This window comes from Phalacrocorax aristotelis, chromosome 2 (assembly GCF_949628215.1).
Source record: "Phalacrocorax aristotelis chromosome 2, bGulAri2.1, whole genome shotgun sequence".
NCBI lineage: Eukaryota > Metazoa > Chordata > Aves > Suliformes > Phalacrocoracidae > Phalacrocorax > Phalacrocorax aristotelis.
This window is the reverse complement of record NC_134277.1, coordinates 18,126,752-18,151,145: the sequence shown is the minus strand read 5'-3', so window position 1 is coordinate 18,151,145 and position 24,394 is coordinate 18,126,752. Positions and strand designations below refer to the sequence as shown.

The 24,394-nt window shown below is 36.6% G+C and overlaps 1 protein-coding gene across 6 annotated transcripts in view; it reads right to left on the bottom strand.

Annotated features, from left to right (window-relative positions):
* Positions 1-24,394, bottom strand: part of MPP7 (MAGUK p55 scaffold protein 7) — a 158,158-nt gene that overhangs the window by 14,537 nt on the left and 119,227 nt on the right. For 3 of the 6 annotated variants that reach the window (XM_075082575.1, XM_075082577.1, XM_075082576.1), the window contains exons 8-13: positions 23,915-24,000; positions 22,037-22,111; positions 21,228-21,424; positions 20,637-20,701; positions 10,221-10,259; positions 1,730-1,900 (exon numbers count right to left, since the gene is read on the bottom strand). In XM_075082575.1, the coding sequence (XP_074938676.1) occupies positions 1,730-1,900; positions 10,221-10,259; positions 20,637-20,701; positions 21,228-21,424; positions 22,037-22,111; positions 23,915-24,000 (633 nt within the window). The remainder of the gene's footprint in view (positions 1-1,729; positions 1,901-10,220; positions 10,260-20,636; positions 20,702-21,227; positions 21,425-22,036; positions 22,112-23,914; positions 24,001-24,394) is intronic. The other 3 variants (XM_075082578.1, XM_075082580.1, XM_075082579.1) reach the window with 1 other exon arrangement.

The window sequence follows — 24,394 nt, the reverse complement described above, 5'->3', positions numbered from 1 at the left end:
GAGTGACAAAACTGTTTATTAAAAACTAAATTTAATGTTCCCTGGGATATGAGCAATGTAAAAACACAGCTACTCAACAGTTCATAACAGTCCCTGATAGGAGTTCATTTTCCTCTGTTCTACTGCTTTCAGAATGGAGGAAACTTTACTAATGAAGCATCAACCTATGTGCTACTGCAAAAGAAATGATAAGGAATGAGAAATGAGACATTACTCATTGGTATGCTGATGGTTACCTTTGAAAAATTTAAGATCGTGTACATTCTCTTTTTTTAGGAGACTGAAGCAATGTATTTTGGTTCGATAACAAATACTGTTGGGAATCCATGGCAGTGACAGATAACAGAAGACCAGAAAGGTGACTACGGATGACATCTTGAGTCTTCTGTGGCTATGTTTACATCTGTTCTTGGCCTACAGAAGTCCACCTCTCATCCACCTTTCTCTCTACTTGTCTATTTGCTTATTCTAACACAGTAGATGGTTTTGTTTGTTTCCACTTATGTATTCTGTCTTGGCTGACCACAGGTATTTATTCTGTTCTTTTTTCTACACAGATGTATTGATTGATCTCCAAGAGCAGAACACTGACCTAATCCTTTTGAGGTTTAGTACAGCTTGACTGCCGGGTGCAGACTAGTAACCATGGTAGCTATATTTTAATATCATCCCCTTTTAAAGCAAGGCTTTAAACATGGTCTCCTAGAGCATCCTTATAAGCAAGTTGGGACATCCTGTCTAGATAGGATGAAAAACTGGATGGATGATCATGTTCAAAGGGAAGGGGTTAGTCATCTGTACTCAACTGGGGGACTCATTACAAGTGGAGTTCCTCAGGGGTCTACCCTAGGACACACTCTGTTTCAGATCTATATCAACAACCTGGAGGAGGACACAGAATGGGCCCTCATCAAGTTTGCAGATGCCAAAATGGGTGATGTAAATGACTTGCTCAAGGGCAGGGTTTCCATTCAGAGGGACCTTGATATGCTACAGGTATGGGGCTGGCAGAACTGTGTGAAATTTGGTGAGGACAAATACAAAGTTCTGCATCTGGGATAGACTAAGCCCCACAGCAGTAGAGGCTGGGAACTGACTGGCTGGGAAGCAGCCTGGACAAAAAGGACCAGGGGTCCTGGTGAGCAGTGAGCTAAGCAGGAGTCCACAGCACACACTGGCAGCAATGAAGGCTAACAGAAGACTGAGAAGCATCAGCAACAGCCTAGCCTGTAGATAGAGGGAAATGATTCTTCCCTTTTACTCAGCACTTGTTAGACCCTGTAAGGAATACTCTGTCCACAATGGGCCCTACACTAGAAGGAAGACATTGATAAACTGGAGCAAAGCCAGCGGAGGACCTCCAAGATGGTTGGGAGCTGAAGCACATGACCTGTGAGGAGAATCTGAGGGAATAGGGCTTGTCTAGCTTGGGGAAGAGATGTCCTCAAGGGGACCCACCAGCACCCTTCTGATACCCACTGAGAAGATGGGGGCCACTTCTTTACTGAGGTGTGTGGTGGGAAGACAAGAGAAGACATGGTGGGAAGACAGGTTCCCAAAGTTGTTGTCATCACCAACCTGCTCTGAATTCAGTATTAATCCTCCTGAGTGGGAGGCTGGACCAGGTGACCTCCTGAGATCCCTCCCAGTCAAAATGATTTTGTGGTAAGCACTGCACTAATCAGCAGTCCTCTGTTTTACCAGGTCAAAAATAAAGAAAACAACTTACCAACCAAAATTACAAGCCTGTATTTGTCATTAGGTTGTCGTCTATATTTTGCAACTTCTTCATATGTTGGGATATCTGCTGTATCATACTGATCACTCTTCTTGCACTCATACATAGATTTGTTTGTTTTTTTATCTTTTCTGCTAAGACGAAAGCTTCTTCTAAAACCAGCTGGAATAAGAACAGGATTTTTTCAAAGTAAGAAAATAAGCCTTCTCAAAATATTTGAAAAGAGTTTCTTCCAAACATTTGAGGATTGGTGCATGGAATAAAAAAAAAGAAACATATGTTTAATAAGCCAGGTCATCAGAATGATGTTTTCCCACAGTTTAAAACTGTATCAGGTGCCTATTTAAACTGCAAAATTAAGATTACCAATAAAATCTTAGCAGTTGCAACAAAATGCTGTAAAATATAATTACAGTAAGTTTCTAGAGTATTTAGGTAATCTGAATATTTTATACATTAGTATATGTACACAAGGAAAACATTCATGCAATCCGGATTCTCATACCACACCTAATGCATTTCCGTTAAATCACCATGGCACACAGACATCAAATACAACATACGGTAGAAACACATCTGGAGGTTGAAGGGATTAATGAGAATTAACTCCTTGAACAATATTTTGTGTATAGCTCTATACCGCTAGCATAAAAAAAGCGCACAAAACCTTTGCCAAAGATGGTTAAAAGTAAAACCAAACACTGGTAGTTAAATTCCAAAACACTAGAAAACATCTTAGACAATACAGAACCCATATTACGGATATGTTAGCATGAAATTAAAAGTTAATATTTCTATTAAATTTGTATTTACAATTGCGTCATCAGTGTGACATCTATGGTGCCTATCTAGAAGACTAGACATTTCATATACTCTCAATTCAGGTAGTTGTAGGCATTTTCAAGCAGAACAGTACAAAAAAACCTTCTACATTTTATGCTAAAGTCTAATTTACTCCTCTGATAATGATTATCTCACAGTTTTCCAAATAAGTACTTTACATTTCACTACATTACATTTTACTGGTATCTTTATGGTACCACTTTTGTTCTGGAAGGAACTACAGGAACAACTGTGAAGAACAACCGCAAAGCTGATTTCATTATTTGGGGGTAATAAAGTAAAACACAAACTACACTTTAAATACTGGAAAAATTCCTCACCCCCCTTTTTTTTTTTTTTGCCCAGAACATTTCATAGGACAGTAAACATATGTAAACTTTTAGTGACCCCAGATTTTTCAGCAATACGTTTTCATAAACTTGTAAAAGCACTTAGGTTTAGGTGTTTGAGAAGTAATCATATTACAATTTTTTCTTCAAAGGTAGTATCTGGCACATTCAAGACTCAGTTCTGCAAATATTTAGAACCAGATCTGAGGCAAAATCCTACCAGGCTTAGTTACAGGCTTAGCATTTTGCACACACAGTTCCAATTAGCATAAATCTTTGCAGAAGCTGGATCACAGAGGATGTTAACCAAGCTGTTTTATTGATGTGAGCCCCTATACCTATGGGGATCTACAACACATGCATACACACAAAAGAGGAAGAAAAATGTCTCTGAGAATACAGTGATGTCAACCTATTCATATTCAAAATATGAATAAGTAAAATGAAAATCAAGGCAAAAGGAGAAGAAATAGCATCCACAGAAAAGGATGATGACATTTTTAAGAGCTACAGTATTGTCTAGACTGAGAAGGACATGGACTGAGATAGAAAAGGGACCAAAATATGAGATATGAAAACATAATGAAATAAACCGACTTATGTTAATTATTTAAAGAAGAACACTAACACTGAAGTAACTAGAGTCAGGAAAGCCCTGTTGGAGTGCTGACAGTTTTGAGCAAACACACCCAAGCCAGGGCCGGGGAGATCTTGTCTGCCCTAGGGTGAAGTCTATCATGACACGCGATGTTTTGTTGCTACATAACTAAGGTTAAAAGTAACATTACCAATACAGACACAAGAAGTGAGTTACAAGTTTCCTGAGGCCTCATCTAAAAGGCTCCAGATTAAAAAAGAAAATATTAGTTGCCCCAAAGCAAGCTGAAAATTGTTCTGCATTTTCTTCTGTATAATCTTTTTATAGAAAAGAGGGGAAGGGAAGGAAAAGGAAAAGGAAAAGGAAAAGGAAAAGGAAAAGGAAAAGGAAAAGGAAAAGGAAAAGGAAAAGGAAAAGGAAAAGGAAAAGGAAAAGGAGGAATAATTTTTCACCAGTTGCTACTAAATGGTTTACAGAATAAAGAGCTTTGTCACAAAAACCAGAATCCACATATCCGGAAAAGGTGAAAAGTAAGGATAGTGATCAAATGAAGTTAAACCAACCATCTCTGTTCCAGTTCGGTATCAACCTTACAAATAGCAGAACAATGTGATCTGTGTAGCTGTCTCAGAGTGCCATTACCAACAGCTTCTTAACCTCGGCTTACATTTTGAACTGCAGAATCTTAAGGAAAATTATCCTTCCTGCAAAATCTTCCTATCAACTCAATCTCTGCTGTTAGGTTTTAGTAAGACCATTTGTAGCTTGTTCCTCTTTTCTCCATGCACTTTATTCAGATTTCACTACCAAACTACCAGGTGGTGGGTTATTTAGAAATTTTCATTCCTTCTTCTCTTAAAAGAGGAAAAAAACCAGTTGGGTTTATTTTTTTCGTGTATTTTGTTGCTGTTGCTGGTGGTGGTGGTGGGTTTGGGGTTTGGTTGGTTGGGGTTTTTTGTATCAAAAAGGAGAAAATCTGTCAGTGCTGTCTTCAGGCTGATTTGTCCCTTGTCACTTTTACAGGCTGCATATAAAGCATCACAAAGACTTGGGTGACACAGTTCTACTGCTTACATGAGTTTCCTTGACTAAAACATTTGATATTTCTGTGACTGAAACTTACTGGTAAAATGAAAATAGTAATGTTGTCCTGTATATTAAGAAGGTTCAACACGTTCAGCTAGGACTTAGACATTATAGAAAAGCTATGATATTATTTAAAAAGAACAAAACCACACATGAGCCAGAGATAATGAAGCAGATTTCCAGTATGGCTGATTTCTCTGCAGTGTGCTGGTGAAGACGCTCTGAAAAACTACTGAATATTAAAAACCTGTGATACACAGATTGCTTTGCCACTTAGGCTATTGTCAATTTGAAAGTTGTTTTAACTGTTCGTCAAAGCACATCTGAATAGCCCTAGAGAGAAACTCAAGAAAGCTTGCTTTAAGCAGCTTTCAAAACCAAGGAAAACGTACAGTACAGAGTGAAAGGATGAGGCTGTTTCAAATATATCCAACATTTTTATAATACTGCTACTGCATTCCTATCAACATGATTCTCTCTCACATCAGCCATTCTATATCCTTACATATGTGGCTCAACTTTACTATGACCTTCAGAAGCTATTTTATAAAGAACAGGTAATAAATATTTTCTGTTGAACTCTGCATTTATAATTGCATTATATGTTGGGCAGCTATGACTGTGCAAAAAGATTAAGCTGAACTGCAACAACATCATACTTGCAAGGAATAAAAACATTTCTGAACAACCAAAAAAAATCTGCTAATGTTAGCATATTTTACAGTTTAGGAAAGAAAAAAAAAACTTAATATAAATTAACAATAGAGCATTATTAAAAATATACTGAAAATCACTATGAAAAAACACAATCAATACTGATATGCAATAGAAAAAAAAGTTTCTATAAAATTATTAAGCTTAAAAGTAAGTTCCTATAAAGAACAAAGGGAAAAAAGGATTCCTTGCCCAGAATATTTGATAATATAAATCTCAATAAATAGGAAAGGAGCTGCAGGCTATACTGTCTGAGGAATATGGATATCAGCAGAGATTAACCTTAGTTGCCAAGTATGCAGACTATAAAATAAAAGGGGAAAATTCTGTCACTAAAGCAACATAAAATTCTGAACATTCAGAAGCTTGCACCAGCTCACTGGTTTCAGCTACATGACCAGAAGCCTACTGAACATGCAAACCCATAAACTGCTGCTGGAATGTAACAGTTTCGTGAAATAAGAACAGCCTCTGGGAAGAAAATATGAAGAACAAATGTTCTCAAACTACAAATGTCTCCAAACCTGTAACACTTCTCAATATGAAACAAAAATCATAAGCTGCTACTAATAAACTTCATTAAGGCCCAACGACAATCCAAGAGAACCTACTTACATCTCTAAGAAAAAAAATGAAAGAAAACCTAGAATAAAAGTGTGGCTACTCTTTTAACCACTAGCAATATACATTTGGCCATCTCAGAACAACGTATTTTCATTTACATAGAGAAATCCACTGGGACCTCACACAGAAATTCAAACTGAAAACACGCAATGCATAAGCCCGTCTCCCCTAAAATATTTTAAAAGGATGCTGATGTAAAAAGCTGTGCTTATTTAGATTTAGTAATATAATTCTGAAGAAGTGAATAAAAGATTGCAATTACGTTGTGTGAATTTAAATCTAAATATGTTCATTGATGAAGAAAATTTCTCAAATTCAGAGAAATTACAGCAACAGGAAATATTACCATTTAAATTCACCTACGCTTCATAAATTCACCAGTAAGGTTCCAGAATGCTATAAAGCACTTAGACATGCTTTTGTTCATTTTCATTCACTAAAACAAGTGCATAAGGATGTGTTTAAATTATGTATATTCTTCACTGAATTTAGTCTAATCTTATATAATTCCAGGTGAACAAATGTTGTTTAATAGTAGATGTATTTACAAGTACTTTTTGTATTCATAATACTGTCAAAAGTAAGTTTGGTACCATGGTCATTATCTAGGTTTGTATGAATACAATATTTTTACTAGATATTTCTGGATTTTTTTTTCTCTCCCAATATTGCGTTTTTTTTTTTATACTGGCTCGTATACTGAGTATTTCTATTGTTACACAGGAACTGCACAAACACAGAGCAGACTTCTTACTCTACTTACTTCTGGACGGATTCCCAGCTTGCACATTTAGACAGGGTTAATAAAAATTTAGATTATGTCTGGATTTTTAAGACAAAATTGAGAATAGTAAACAGATGATATTCATCTATATTTACTGTATGTTCATAAAGGTTCAAGTAATGTAACTAGAATTTAAGCTTGGCAAAGGCAAACTCCTAACATTCTCCCCAGCAGTTCCTCAGGAAATTACTGCAGAAACATACAATACTATACTGTGACTTAAGTATTAGAATTTGGTAAAAAATAATGAAATTTATCTGAGTCACTTTGGAGAGGAGGGTTCAAATTAATAGCAGCATAACCTTGGACATAAAAGATCTGACCCCAGGTGGTAGACATTCTCCTTTCTGAAAGCTGTCTCTTCCATTGCTCTTCATGACCACCTCATGGGTGTCTAAAGTAGATATGCTTTCAGAGAGTGTCAGATGTTCACAGAATATCCTGGTTCACTGATTGAAATGCCAACAAATACAGAGCCCTAAAGCCATAACGAGCCATAAAATTGACTGAAAATTAATGAATTTATATTAGAATTGTTGCAGCTCCGTTGATGTGATTACATATCAAAAGCAGCATGAAACATGCCTTAGTCATTTTGATTTTAGGAAATAACCAGTGTATCCATCCTTTGAAAACTGTTTCCAGAATTTAGACACATGAACAATTTACCATACTTTAACTTACCTTATACTGACTGCTCGTATGTGTGAATATAACCTGCTGTAAATGCAGGTCAACTCCTTCATCAACCATTAAGCTAATTCAGACTCCCTTGCTCTTTTAACGGGTTACAACATATAGACAGGCATTTAATTGGGTGTTATTAAAACTCCCTGAACTTGTCAGTGTGACCCAAGCCCTTCAGTGACAATGTTTTAGGTTTTGTTTCCAGTGTAGTATGTTTAATCAAGACTTTGTGTTATTATAATGAAGAGAGTTGCCTAAAAATTCTTACCTAGTGATCAAGGAGTGGCATGGACATCTATCATCTTTCAAGAACATATACATTCAGAAAGATTGAGATGCTTGGGACAGAAGAACAGTACTGCAAAACACAGTGGACATTCAGAATAAGCTGTTTTCAAAAATCAGGCATATTTTTTCCCACTTTCCAAAAAAGCAACAGGCAGGGAAAAAAAGTGTCTTTGAAGACCTTCACTGCCCTTGGGACTGAAGGAATATATACTCAGACCAGAGGAAAAAGAAAGGGGCCCCTCCTAAGCAGGAAGATGGACTGCAGCAGTTAGATATGGCATTAGCTCTCATGTATGTAACAGAGGGTTTATAAAGTGTCTTTGCCTAGGACTTATTTACCTTCTAGACTATCTGAGTTTTGTATCTTGCACAGCACATAGGTAGAAGTTTTGTGTCCTCCCTACAGCTGGTCAGCAAGTTTTGTTCAAATTATTACACATTAGGCAATGGCATTTGTCCAGCCCAGAAAGTTATTCCACAGGAGTTTGTTCCCTGAGAAAATACAACTGAAAAATAATTTAGAGGAAAAGCAAACCTAAATATGCCTGAATAGGATTGGGGTCCTAATGTTTTGTGAAACAAGGATACACTAGAATGCATGAGACAGTTTGAATTACAGATCACTGTGTCCTGTTACCAGTGTGCAAAAGAATAATATCAGCTTTCAAAAGCCTACATGGTTGATCCTGAGAGGATAATTTTTAATGAACGATTCTTAGTGAGGAGCTCCAAAGAACCTCTGATTCCTAAACCAAATAGCTAGCTATTCACAACCAGTGAATATACCTGTGCCCTTACCCAGAATTGGTCCTAACCATATACAAATATTTTTTTTCTCCCTGTTGTTGTGCCTTCTGTATTCTCCCCACCAACACCTCACTTCCAACAGAAGAGAGCCAGCATGAGAAGGCTGAAGGTACCATCTCAGGACTGGTGGCTGCACTCCACCACGTGGAAACTCTCAACAGACAAACCATAGGCTGTGCTGGACAGCAGGTCTCCAATAATTTTTTGTAGTTTTGCCTAGGTAAACTACTTTCCATTTTAATTTTTTTTTTTTGCTCGTTGCACCTGGGACAACAGTAGCTTCTTCCACAAGACATCTCCTTCCTAGATGATTGAGCCTTTTTGGTAACTGCAGACTAAAATGTTTCACTGAAATGACTACAGCACCAAGAAAAGGTAGATTCTGTTTTGCCACCTTCATTCTCAAATAAAGCATCAGCCTACTAAGATCTGATTGCAAAACCACAACATTCTGATCTTGAGAATTCATGCAATCTGTATTTTCGGACAGAAAGAAAAGATGGAACGGGGCAGGGGGGAGAAGGTCTTTTTCAAAGAGAAGATTTGATGAGGAAAACTCAGTTCATCTGGAATCACATCCAAAGTATCATTTTCCAAGTGTACTTCAATCTCTCAATACAATTACAATTCAACGTTTTAGTTGATTAACTAATCAAGGTAAGAAGTTTATTTCCAGCATGATCAGATGACCATTGGTTCCACAAATACATGATGAAATTATACCACACTAAGGTTTTGGAAAGAGGTCAAAGTTCTTTCAATCATATAGTTTGTGTGTTCCTGATGTAGTTTATACACATTTTTAAAAAGTATAGTGCAATATGAAAATCATCTCTAATTTACAGTACTGGTCTAGGGTGTTTCAGTGGCTTGGATGTACTAAAGCACTTTGACAAGTTTCTTCCCGTTCCTCTTGTAGTAGGAGGATGAAAGCCTTGGGAAAGGGCTGGTTGCCACAAAATCCGCTCCAGCCAGCCTTCAACTGGCAGGAATTCTGGACAGTTTCAACTAAAATATTTTTACATAGCTTTTAAAATGGCACAAATTAAAAAGTTGAATCATACCATGGAACATTCACCTTTTTTAAATGTTACTTTTGTTTGGAATTTGGAACCTTGAAGCTAAAGCCAAAGGAGTCCTTCCCCTGCTCTTCCCCCTCCCCACAATGATACATTGAGCTCAGACTAGCTCTAATGGTAAATTTAAGCTATTGAGTTATTATGACTAATTTTATTTTGTAATGTGGAGAAAGAACCAGTGCCTGCAAATTTGCTCTGTACTCTCTCTGAATCCTACCAAAACTGTTAGACAGACATGTACAAAGAAAGTGTAAGCAAAACTTAGACAAAACCTTGAAAGTGTGTCTTTAAAGACTTACTCAAACTTTTCACAATAGAGTAACCTTTTTGTTTCATTAAACCCACTGCTTACTGTACTTTAAAGTCAATATTTTTGCCAAATTTATGTGTCTTTTTAATTTTGACTTAAAAATCAAACCAGTATTTTAGTAGCTTATGTTTAACCAGATAAAGGCATACACTACATAAATCCTTTATGTCAAATCCAATGAGCCATTTTTAAAACCTTAATATTCATGCATTTCTCATGCAGAGTAAGGACGTTTATAAGCAGATTACCCCCAAAAGCAAAGTGGACACAGTAGTTCCAGGGAAAAGAAGCTGAAAGAAAGGAAAAATTTGTCTTTTGTAACCAATTGCTCACCTAGATAGGATCCACTGTTGTGACCAGCACATTCAGCATCTTCTGGACGAAGGGTAAAAGCATACAGAATAAGAGCCAAGAAATAAAGCAGAATAGTTAGAAGCCCAGCAAAAAATACAGAAGAAAGTCTTAAAAAATGACAACTGTACAAAGCATAGCATTAAAAAGCCTTCAGTAGGCCATTTTCTTAAAAACATAAAACATTTATTGTTTTATATTTTAGCTGGAGATATTCTGGAATTTTGCAGCATGCACACTGATCTTTTTATCTTTTCAAGCAAAAATTGTGATGACAGCAAACATTCTAAAAAGAAGTCTAACGTATTATTCACACTTTATCAGTTAATAGAAAATATGATGCCACTTAAAAGAAAGCAAAACGTATTTGATGTAAATCAAGCTTTTTTCATAAATTATACATTATCAGACTTTAGCTTTAAGTTTTGGCTCACTGGATTAGACAGAAAGGTTTTTGATCAAAAACACATCCTCTCATTTGATATAAAATAGCTATAATGTATATTTTTACATGCCAGAGGCCCTTTGATCAAAAATATGAGCTACAATTTCTAATGCCTTTATAAACAAAGGCCTCTTAAGGAAAAAAAAATACACGAGATCAGCTGCTATTACTTTAACATATGCTGCAAGCATAACAGTGACTGGCTACACTCAGAGGGAAAACAGTAAAGATGATACTACATGGATGAACTTTCTGCCATCTCAGAGAAATACTTCATCAGTATTAATTAGAAACGCAAGACCTCTCATGGCCGTGTAATTAAGTTGGAACAATCTCCTTCCAACCCAGCCCACCCAAGTTTTGCTAATATTATTTTATAATAACACTTTTCTATACATATATTCCAAAAGTTCAAAAGAGAGAGAGAGAGAGAGAGAGAGAGAGAGAGAAAGCAGTTTAAAACAATAATCCAAATTACTGATCTTTACATGAAGCAACTAGAAATATTCTGGTATTTTTGTCTACTTTAAAAAATGATTCAATGTATTTGGTGGCAATATGAAAGTATTACATGTATAATATCTCTTAGAACTGGACTATATTCAATTTAATTCTAAACACATGTTCTTTAAATAAAATTATTGGGCTATGCAGGGAAACTTTTGTACATGTACCTTCAATTTCCTCTGAGAAGCACAAAGGAAAAATAGGAAAGGAAATCATTAAATGGAGTGAAAACATAACTTAAGAAAGAAAAGTTAAATTGAAGAAGAAAAATGCACCTACCACACTCAACCGCTTCCTCATCTTAGAACAGCCAGAAAAACAAAGTATTATTGTTTAATACTTCATAAATAGGAAAAAATTTAGCTATGTAAGCTACTCTAAAATCCTCTTGATAGCACCTATTATATTGAGGCATATACCAAGATATGGGCACTAAGTTTAACTTACGTGTTTAACTACACTGAGTTAGAAAAGGAGCTAAAAAGACACTGAAATATTACGTGCACTTTAAATTTCTTATATGAGATTCTCCCACTATTCATTTGGTAGCAATGACCTTACCCAGTTGTCATGGAAGATCTCTCTGATATTAAATGCAAAGTTTGTTAATTCCACTTGATCAGTCTTAACCTAGAATTTCTAAGAATTACTACCATGAACACGATCTCAGTATTTTTCTGCGTTTACAGTAACAACTGCTACTGCCCTAGGGGCTGGGGTTTTGAGAGGTTTTTTGCATTTTTTTTTAACATCATAGTTGTAGCTGAAAAAATGCTGAAGGAATTTACATACTCTGTTATTTTCTGTCTTAATGCTATCCTAATAGATCTACTTAAGACTTTCTGCTTACCTATAGTAAGACAATAAATTTTTCCTCCTTGATAGTTGAAAACATACATTTTTACAATCATCTTTGGGCTTGTACAGAAAAGCAACATACATATAATGAACTTCTGTTCACAAAGAATTACATACTAAGGTCTAGATTTATACAGAGATTTTACAATCTACATCTCATTCAGATTCCACTTGGAATCTGGATAAATATGCCTAAAAATATAAATGTTTCAAAGTGTTTCCATGAAGCATGACTTTCCTCACAATGTGAAGAAATTATTCAAAAGGTATTTAAAAATATTTCATGTGCAACTGATGTATCAAGCAAAGGTGAGGTTGAAACTGTCCTGCCTATCTGATTACATAGAAGAGCTTTTCCCATTTCATGTTATGTAATGGATACAAGAGTCCTGTCTGCCAGGGGAAGAATACTGTTTTGCAGAATCATTTCTTTATGCTTTCCTTCCTGAGGACTTTTTAAAATATTAATTTGGAAGACTTGTTTGAATCCTATTTAAAGTTTATTTCTACACTTTGGGTGACCATATGGTTTCAGTAGGCTGGAAAGTCCTCTAAGGTAAGCACTGCTTGGTTGACCACATCTGGTACCTTAAAAGAGTGCTGACCGTTTTGTGAGTTGAGAGTGAAAGCATTGGATCCTTTTTCCTTTCCTGACCTTAAGAGCTCCCAATTCTTGAAGTGACAAACACCCTAAAGCTGAACCGAGGATGACAGGTGGCTTCCAGGCAATATTTCTTTCTCCTTCTCTGTGATCAGAGACCTCTTTACACTTCCTGATACATATGACAAGTTTTTTCTCTATTTCCATTTCCATGATTTTCAAGAGGCTGCAAATGTATCTCCTGAAAAAAAAGTCTCTAATGCTCAAAACCAGTTCATGTCAATACATCTGAAAAGTCTCCTGAATTCAGCAAAGTTACTTGACTTAAGTAGCGGCCCTGCATTTTAAAGTATTCTGTTTAGTATTTTATTATTGGAAACAGACAAGACCTCATTCATGAGCATGAAAGACTGGACCACGAGAAGAGGTCTGTAGGTTACACACAGGTATATGCTCATTCAGCTGTGACCACTGCAGACCTTTGGAGGAGATCTGCAAGTATGGGAGATGGTGGAGCTGCAGCTGCACGGCTGACAACAGCTGAAAGGAATGGAGGCTTCTGGGCTACCCCTGCTAGCAAAGGGAATGGTCTTATCCATTCATGCTATAAATTAAAGACATTAGGATTCCCAAGTGAGCTAGCTGAAGCCAGAGAACACAAGCTAAAATGTCTACAAGCTGAGATTTAATGCTGAGATAAGTGAAGGAGTTTTGAATTTTTTTTGTGTTTTGTTAAAAATCTTCCATCTTAATACTGCTTTTGGCTTTCTTGGGCTCCTGCTAAGGTTGAATATAACAGTCTATAATGAAAAGATGTGGAAAGTCAGTGGGTCTTCATAGCTTCATGCTTCATCAACATGTAGGTCCCAGTTTGAATTTTACCAGGAGTTTTACCAGGGCTATTGCCTGTCCCTAGTAAAGCCAGAGGTTATTTGCCAGGAAGCTTTGTACTGTGATAACTAATACAGCTCTGTGTGTCTGAAGCAGTTGTACGCATGCAGCAGATATGTGCAGATACATGCCTGAAGTTTCAAACTTTAGAGGCATGGAAAATGGTGGTAGATCTTCTCAGGTCAATACAGTTTTACTAAAAGCAGGGTGAGAAAGGAAATACAAGTGTTTATCTGAAAAGAACAAATGAGACTAAAAAAGGACAGTGAGTAAAGAGGAGGAAATCTAATGGGAAGCAGGAAAATAAAAGCAGTGACAAAATGAAAAAAACATACGGCAACATGGAACAAATAAAACACTGAGAAAAAAAGAAATACGATCAAATAAACATAGTGTGATAAGAAGGGAGAGGAATTTACAAATAGTCATGGAACAGGCTCATGAAACAACAACAAAGCAGTACCAAGACATAAATGTGAAAAAGAAATAGGAAACACAAGCGCAATGGAAGCTTAGGAAGTAGGTGTTTATTCATTTTAGAAATATTTCAGCGTAGCCAATACGCTAAACTATAACAACACAAAATAGTACCACATAAACTTTATTTTTGTATGTATTTTAACTTAAATATATTTAGATTTGATCTGGGGGACCTCACCTAAATTATATTATTGATGAAGCTGAAAACCAGTGCCACTCCAGCAACTTCCTCAAGTTTTTGCAACAGTCCAGCACCGGATTAAAATTTTTCACTTTTGCTGACTTACTTTCAACAATGTTTCCTTCAAAGAATCTCAGTCTAAAATTAGATCCAACAGCTCTGTTCTAGCTTCTTATCATAAGCAAGTTACATTATCCCTTAAATTCTACTTCACTCTAGTAAGCAAGAAATTGTGACGTACAATGATCTGCATTACAGTGAATATACTAAACACTCCTGAATTTTTAGTGATTAACAGCCCCACATAGCAATTGACATTTATACTGTTTTGTAGATTTTTTTATCCTATAGGATTTCATAGATCAAATGATACATACACATTCATGTTACAGGAAATTTAAGGTGATCTAATTTAATCCTCTCTTAGCACATCATCAGACTAACAGTATCTCTACCAAGATTTGGAAAATGAAGAAGGATAGTCTTGCGGTGAGGGACAGAATTTGAGATCCATTTCCACTTCTGACTCAAATGCCATCCAGCTTCAGGTTTCCTTAATTTCTCTGTGGTAGCAGGATGTTAATATTTGTAAGGACAGGAAGCTTCTGAACAAAGATGCTAATGTGCTATTTAACTCTGTAGGTCTGGTTTCTTTTTTGTTTTTACTCATAACTACCTGTATAACTACCTGCAGGTGTTATGAGTAAAAATATGCAAAAACTGCAATAGAGTTCCAAATATGAACACAGAAAAATACTGAGAAGAAAGGCAGAGTTAAGACTGTGCAGCAACTGTAACAAGCAAAAGAGTCCTACTATATATTTATCCTAAATGCTTGGTCTTCAAATACAAATGGTACAAAGCATTCATTCTTTTAGCCTGTTTAAATTCTTTTGTTGGCAGAACACAATCTTCAATTCACAAGACACTCATCTATGGATAAACTGGGTTACATCTTGTTTGAATGAACAGCATTTGGCTGCAGTTAAATATTTCCTCTTGCTCATACAATGCCAATCACATATGGTAAATCAAAATTGAAAGTAAAATGGGTTTTAAGACCTAGAAAAACTATATGATGATGACTTTGCCACAGTAAGTATTTACATTTAGCATTAAATACACAGAACAAATGTATTTTCAAGGAAAGACGTATCTGAGCAGCTCTGTCATATATGCTACATACACATACATATTAATATTTAATGATACACATAGGGCATGGATATACACATACACATATGCACACGCTGCACAAGTTAACAGAAGTTACAGGCTACACTCGTATAAAATATAAAGTTACCAGTAATTTTCATACCAGAGACAACACATATATAGCAGAAGAATAAACACAGTAACCGCTTTGAAAGCAAAATTATGTTGAAGGAATATAATGTCTTGGCTGATTACTGTAGTTTATAATAACTGCAGAACAGTAAGTTATTTGGTTATTATTCAAAGAAATGTACCCCCCACCCCCACCCCCACCCCCCAAAAAAAAAAAAAAAAGTGATCAGTGTTTTATCTACAAATTAAAGTAAGCTACAAATGCAAGAATGACCATGTTCATTGGCAGTAACTGTTACGGTCAGAGCATGAGTAGTCCTTGTATTCAAGCTAACAGACTGGGAACTATCAAACAAATTAATTCTCCCCCGTACTGAGTCTCACATCACTCCTAATTAGCCAGGATGCGGCAACAGGAGAACTCACAGAGTCAACTCTGGCTACAAAGTTGCGCCCAAGATAAGATGGGCTCCTAAAGCCAGGAACACTCCTAAGTATTATTGAGGAATACCAGGTAAGCAGGTTTCTGCAGAGCTGGCATCAGCCATGGCTCACAAGCTTAGACACACACCAAAGCAGATTGCATGCAGCCAGGCACAGGTAGTCTACCTCCCTCCGCATCCCACAGAGCTCCTTCACACCCCACATCAAGTACACTGCACGTTCACTGTCCCAGCATGCGGAGGCCTAGTCCTACTCACACGATCTCGTGCGTATCTATTCCTTTACTTTCATTCCATTTTCCTATTTTCTTTTCGATGCTGCTTTTTCTTATATTTTTTCCCCAGTATAATTTTTCCATAGTATTAATGCACAAGCAATACTCCTTTTGGCTGAAATGTCATTGCTGTTAAGCATTGAGAAAAATGCTGAAAACGCTTGAGAGGTTTGGTGTCCCTCCATCATTTCTGCACTAACTCAGAGCCTGGAAAGTAACACTATCAACCTTGTCAGGATGTCAGTGCATCTAACTGCGGCTTATCTCATGCTTTTAAAACTTATCAAATATTAATGTTAAACTTACTGATGTTTTCTACCAATAATAAAAAACCAAAACAGGACAGAGTTTATATTGATAATTTTTGCATTCACCATTTTAAAATCTTTAACAAAACAAATATGTTATTGTTTGATTTAAACAGAATCAAGAAATAACTGAAGTATAGTGCAAATACTAACTAGAGTAATTCTCTTGCGTAATACTGCTAATCGCACTAATTTAATAATTTCAAAGCCCATCCTCTGTGGGGTTTTGCCTAATGGGGTTTATGGGCAGCTTTTGTCCACCTGTTCTTCCATTGCCCTTTGTTGCAATACTTTCTCCTTTTCTTCATACTCAATACAAAATTTCAGTTCCCTGCTTTTCCCTTTATTTCTTTAATTCTACTTTTTCTGGGTCTTCCTTTCAATGTAAAACTCATCTCTTGTCAGCGAAGGGTTCATCTATATTATCAATTTCCTGCCACTTTACACACAGATACCATCAAATTTTGTACCCTCTGCATTTTCAAATGTTCGTGTGATTTCACTTACCTTTCAGTGTGGGATATACATTGTTTTGTCCCCTCCATAGGGGTTTTTCACTTTGACTGGTACAATGTGAGACAGATTCTCTTATCTCTTTCAAGAGAATAGCTAAATTCTGGGGGAGGTATACGTATGTATCTTCCACAAAGCTAATATATTTACTTTTATTTATATTCACTTTAAATGTAGACACAATGAACCAAGTTGACTTGGCTGTTGAAGTGAAACTAAGAAGTGGCATTTCTATTATAGACTGATCCTTTTAACGGTTTAGCATGAGGTTGGGTTTCTGTTATTTTCAGTGCAAATAATTATTTCTAAAAAAGTTCCTTGGAAAGTATCCTCTACTCCCTTTCCTTGACAGGTATACGTACAGGCATGGTCAGCATCACCAAAAAACCCCATTTTCTTGCTTCCAAATTTATGTGTACAGATGAACAACTTTACACAACATGCATTACTATGCTGAAAAGTATAAAAAATTCAAAACTAGAAATAGAAAGAAGGCTTCCCAAAAGTAACTCAATCTAGCTCGTCACAGGTTTTGAAACATACTTAATTATCAAAGCAAATCCCGATGGATGTTACATGTTACTGTGAATACAGTAATTGACTATGTTTCAGAGAGCTCTGTTTCTAGACAAATACAATAGTCCTTTCCAGTCCCAGAATGGGCTTGAGAGGAAAGAGAAGTTGTAGGATACTTCTTGTACATTATATGAACTTGACTAATTTTTAGATAAATTTTAAAGTAGAAGGACACTACTACCCTGGAAGCCCACCTAAGAAACCAGAGCTGACTCACATTTTCTTGGTATCCAAGAAAACAGAATATTTCTCCTTGATTCTCCCTATTAAAAACAAAGGCATGTACCAGGTTTCTTCCTTGTTACAAAACATGGGATCTGTGGAATGAGTTGACTGAACAGAGGAGGCCAACATCCAGTGCTACTTACCACATCTCAAGAAAGCTTCCTAGTGCAACTCCCAGTCCTGTCAGGAAAGGGACTTTTATTAGCAGCTCTGCTGAAGTCAACAGGGTTTGTCTGACATATCAGCTGGCAAATTGCCCTTTCCCGCTAAACTGCTAAGGAAATTCAGGTCATAAAATTGGATGGGATCAACTGCAATAGGATGCGACCTCTCAATACACAGCTAGTTCAGGAAGATCTACCAAACATTGGTTTCCCCACACAATTACCCTTCAAAACATTGGAGAACCCTATATCAAGCTGAAGGCCTGTAGTACAGGATTAAAAAAAATCAGACAAAAACCAAGCATTACAAATTTCGCACCTCCTTACACAGGAAATAGTTAAATAAAACTTTAGAGGACAAGAATCAGTGGGCCATACCCCACAACACAGAAAAGGGCTATTAAAAAAAAAATAAAAAAAACCTCAGACCCAGCAGTCCTTTCCAGTTTTCTGTTCTCTGTGTCACCTTCCTTACATGTTTCCAAAACTGGCAGTATGCTTTTCTTTCAGTTGAGCAATGCATGATTTTCCAGCATCTCCCAGTTTGGGCAAGGTGATTGCTCTGCACAACTAAAGACATTGCCTCCACATCTCACAGCCTCACTGCTACACTCGGTAACATGAAAAAGCTGCCTAACTTTAGAAAGATCACAAAGGCGCAGAGTTTCCCAGCTTACGTGGAATCTTCTTGAGAAGCCAAGCAAGTGGAAGATTTTCCTGTGAGCAACTTGAGCAACATCCTAGTCGCAACATTTTTTCTATAGCTGAATTCTGGTCCTTAAAATGCCTCCTATGAAGGATCTGAATTCCCTCCCAGCACTAAAACCATGTTTAGTCTTTGAATGAAGGGATGGACCTCTACTCAGAACAGCACCTCCCCTCTTCCCCTGGAAATCTGGCAGATGTAGCAGCTGACTGTCCTAAGAAATGGGGAAGAGAGAAAATTACAAACCTGCGTTACTCTGCAGTCTTTTCTCCTTCAAGATGCACCATTGCCTTCTAGATGGTATTGAGCTGGACCTTGCTTTGTTTAAAGAAAGTCTTAATAATAGGCACACTGCTTGATCCTAAGGCTCTGTCACATTTCAAAGGAAAGGGGAAGAAAAGAGGAACTCTTCTCCCTTGTTTAAGCTAGTTAAGGCAAAGTCAGTGGAGACAGCAGAGACAACAATAGTAGTCATCATACTGTAGGTCTTCTTTGGGTTGTAATTTTGGCAATTACCAATCAAGTTCAGGCTGCCTATTTGGAATGGTGAGGTTCATCTTGTAATACCTTTCAGTTGAAAATTACTAAAAAGATCCAGTCCATTACAAAAGGAATCATGCAGTTTGCTGCACCAGTGCCGCATTAATTGAAGGCTCTTGTTGAGGCTATTCTCCAGATTCAAGAACAGTTTACAGATAGAAATAGCTATACCCTGAGATGAGACAGTTTTCCAAAACTGGGGCAGTGCAACTTGATCTAGAACCTCAAAGAACAACAGGTTTACTACAAGTTGGAGGAGCACCACTTTGTTTCTAAGATCTGTGTAAACTGGAAAAGCTATACTGCAGTCATATTGTCACAAAGCTAATCAAGGGCTTTGGAGTTAGCAGCATTAGGGCACACAATGAAAGAGTGAAATGGAATGAAAGATAGAAAATGAAGATTATTAGGAAACTAACAATAATTGTCAAACTTCAGAACACAAAAGCCATAGCAAGGAGTTAGGAAAATTGCAACAGAAACCTCGGTGAGAAGTTTTAAAGTTAAAAGCATTTAATTTCACGCTTAGTGTGCCAGCATCCGATGTTTGCCATAGTATCCATACTTTTTGTTTTTATGTTAGAGAATGAAAGATGGTTGGAAATTTTAGACCACTTTCTGAATAGCTGTAGTGGAACTCACAAACATGTTTGTATTTAAGATTTAGATCCTATTAAAGCGTGATAGTTTCTTACATTGTACTCACTTTGTTATGAGCCTGTACAACTGAAAGAAATAACAGGTCAAGTAAAATATGCAATGATACTTAAAACAGATGTTGATGTAAATTCCAGTGGAAAGAAAATATTTGTTTCGATGTATGTGCTTTCTTAGAGCTCTTTTTTTCTTATATTGTGCCACTACTGTATTTAAAAGCAGAGAGTATGAAGAATGAATTTGTTTAAAAAACAGTAAAAAGTGGTTCTGTGAAAGCCTGTCAGAGAACTGAATGTCCTGATGTTTAAAAATTTGTGCTGCTTCACAGGACACAAAACAGTCACCAACTATATGGGGGACAGAAGGGGACACTATCCGACCTTTTATCTCACTTTCAATATAAATTTCACTGTATTGATGCAATCCAAATTATATAAACCATTGAGCCAATTCTGTACTATTTCAACAGGAAAAGAACACTTCGACCTTTGAAATATTGTATATCAAAACATTAATTGGACTCAGTGCTTCAAAAACAAAGTGAGAGGGTTGGGAAAAATTGTTAGCTGCTTTTAAAGCTTTTAATTTCAGCTTTTATTTATTTTCCTACTGACACAATGTGATCAAGAAGCTGTTGTGCGCAGGAGATATGCATCCTGTAGTCACAGGGCTGAAACAAACTGCTATTTTATAAGGTTAGACACCAGGAGTATGATTTCTATCCCAGGTTAACAGACTTACATGATTTTCTGTTGGAAATTTTCAGTGGCTGAATCTGCACTTCTGGTCTTCTTAGTGCAAATCTCCTATAAAATGGGAGGTGGTAGGGAAAGACACAAACTCCTCAGTTTTCACTGCAAGTTTGGGATTAATAAACACTTAACATCATGAGAGTATTGCAAAATATCCAGAAGATTTTATAAGAAATTAACTTAAAACAATGCAATCTATTAGCAATCTAAAAATTTAAATCCTCAGCCTCGAATTTTTGTAAGCTCTCCAAAACCTGCTGCAGTTCTTATTCCTGCATAGTACATCAGCGTGAGTACAGATACTGATGTGCTATTTTCCATATGTTTTTTCTTTCAGTCTGGATCAGTGTTATCCTATCAGTTTTTGTAATTATTAATTCTAGCCAGACAAATAAGGAAAACCAAAGTATTTCAGCACACAGGTCTCCAAGTTCACTTGTCTTGCTGCACATGCAGGTTTATCATACCCATGTAATCTATGAGCATTACATATGACAACTCTGCTAACTTAACAGCTCGGCAAATAAGCATCTTCTCTTACTACAAAAAATAATGAAACTAGGCTTCTCAGTATTCTCACCTCTCCTGGAAATGCTTTGAAGGAATCAAGCCTGCTCTGGGATTGGCATCACCTTCATGTTTGGCCTGCCACCAGGTTGCATCATCCTGGCTCATGATCTGAAGGATATCTCCTTTTCTGAAAGCAAGTCCAGCTTCTTTACAAGGAATTGCTTTATCCTCATTAGGATCATAGTCAAATAGGGCTCTGATAAACATCTGAAACAAACCGTGTTTTATCTTTAGAATCAAAATATTAAATGTAATGCAAAGGTATCTCCCTTTTTTGCTTTTACTGTTCAAAACCATTGAACTAAATAATGCAAAGCAATAAACACTGCTGTAAAACATCCTTACAGACATCTAACATTAGGAGTTCATATGGGAATGTTAAATTCATTGTTTCTGCAACCACAATCCCAATGTAGTAAAGGCTCTATGACCCAAGGCAAATAGGACTTTGCAGGTGAACAGTGTGTCCATGTGGGGAACAGAAGAGAAGATACTTTTGAACCAAGGTGGTATCAAGTGTCTTCTACCCAGTGTATGATGGAAGAAAAGGAGTACTTGGAAGCAAGCCAGGTCTTTGCAGAAGACTGAATATTAGCTATGTCAACTTAAGGGCTGTAGAGTTAGGGCTTAAGAACCATGTTACACCCACTTATAAATCCAGCATGTGACTACTGAAGCGTACATTGAGCTACACATTGTCATTTTAGAAAAACAGAGTCCAGAGGCATATATCACATTCTTGGTTCTGGCATCCAAGCAAACAATATATATCCTCAGCATAACAGCCATTGCAATAGCTTCTGAAATAGTCTTGCCTACCTTGCCTTCCTTCACTGGCATTTCTTCCTTCACACTAGGTATAATTTTAAATGTAATTGCTCCTTGAGACTGAGCCTGGTGAACATTTGAAAGGAAAATGCACTGAGAATTAAGCTGTACATTTCAAAGAAATCTTAAAATGAAAAGAAATTCAAATTAATTTAAAAATACTCAAATATGATGAATCTATCCTCTCCCTTGGACTTCGACAGCTTCACCATGCCAAACTTTGCATTGCAAATATTAAGATACCCAGTTTAAATGCTTGGTTTTATTTGCTTCACGGGTGGGCAGAGATGGACTGTTGAAAACTGGGACCTGCATGTTTCAGAGGTCCCACTTCTGCACTGAAAGCAGCAGCAAATGCACCTAAAATGTATGCATATTAAAAGCAATTGCTGGACTCCTGGCACAGTTTGGACATCCCTGGAAAAATCCAACTAACATTTCATTTTTTTAAAAAAAAAAACAACCCACCTGATAGAAAAATTCAAACAGGCTTGTGCCATATTTATCATATAAAACTATTGGGGGGAATTTATTCTTTTGGCAACTTACAGAAACTAGAAAAGAAAAACATTTTTGAATAGACTACGTGTACTAAATGGAAAAAAACCCCCTCCACTATAAATCTTAAAACAAGTTAGCCATCATCAACCACCTCATCCATTCATCTTTCCCTATATCCCACTTAAAGTGTGTCTGGCTGCATTTTACTTATTAACCACAATATATTCCCACTGCCTTAGTGACATTTTGCTGTTGAAGGAAGTGCTAATCAGTTGGAGCCTCTGCTACTATTGCATGCAGCCGACAAGTTTCATAAAACTAGCAGAGTGCAACAGACAGCCAACGATTTAAGCAAAATGGAAACAGGCCTGTCCACTACCAAGCGAGACATACTTCTGCCTGCATGTCTGCGATCCAAGAGCTCACTGTTTGACAAGCAGCAGCCAAGTTCTTATTTCACCAGCCGTAGGACTGGAATCAATAATTCTGTTACTTTTGAAACAAGCTCTAACTAGCTTTTGATGTTTATATTGTACCACGAGGAGGTAAATGGGGAAATTGTTCACACCTTTTCTAGTGCTATTGTGTTTCTAGAGATTTTTAAATATTAATTTCTGCAGAAAAATATGTTTCTGTAGGGAATGCAAAACCCTAAAGCAAGTATGAATATCAGCAGGCTAACATTTGAAATGAATCATCTTGGTTATTGAATCAAAACTGTGAGACAGCCACTCAATTCAGCAGGACAGCAAGGTATTTATGTATATAGAAATGCCTACACCATGAACATAAAGACCTGCCATGACTCTCATCAGTTTCTTTGCTGTAAAAATATTAAATATTTCTGAAAAAGTCAAAATTACTTAATTTGCAACAGTGCTCCATAAGTGAGTAATTAGGTGGCTTTAGATATTGTGTAGTTCAGAGGAGTGCAAACATAATCCCATATATAGCTATATAGTGCAAATCAATATAAAATATAATCTTAATGTAACAGTTTATTCTATCAAGTACATGTATTTCACATGGAGTTAACGCATTAGTAATGAATACATTTAAAATAGTTTGAATTCAACCCATCGTGGTGTGCCTTAAAAACTGTAGATTATACACTGAGGTCTGCAACATTCTGCAACATATTTACAGCCATATTACCATCATTAACTCTTTACAGGTAATCTGTAATTGCATATATATGTAATATGTGGAAAATCATTCTTTAAGGAAATAGAGGTTTGTAAATGATGGCACTGGAAGAAAAGGCATTATTGCAGAATATACTTTTTTCTAAGAAATACACCAGAAATCATACGTCTAATTACTTTTTCTTGACTCCCCTAAATTAATTTTAAAATGCTTGGTATTTACCAAAATGTGTATTATTTCTTCAGGTTTTTTATCATCTACAGGAATCCCATTGACTTCCCTCAGTTCATCACCAACATGAATAAGACCTACAGAAGGCAAAGAGGAGTTGTTAAATGGCAGCTACATGTTATACAAAAAATGCCATTAACAGCTTTTTTCTCCCTTGCTCACCCACTTTAAGCTCTCACTTAAAAGCAGAAATATATGGTGAACACAACAGCCACTGTCCTCACAGATAAGTTTGAGATGGTTGGTTTGCTCACCTGCCTTCCTTCCTCCTGAAAATTAGTACCATTTCTCTATGATTTTTCCAGACCTTTATGCAGATGTTTGAAAAATACATGTGCCAATTCTTTTTCTACTCATACTACTTTCTTATTGCTACACAGCTGCAAGTACTGCAAAGAACACTTAGGCTGAGAGTGCTAATTTGTGGCACAAATGCTTCCTAATTTAACAATATGTATCTAGATTTACTCC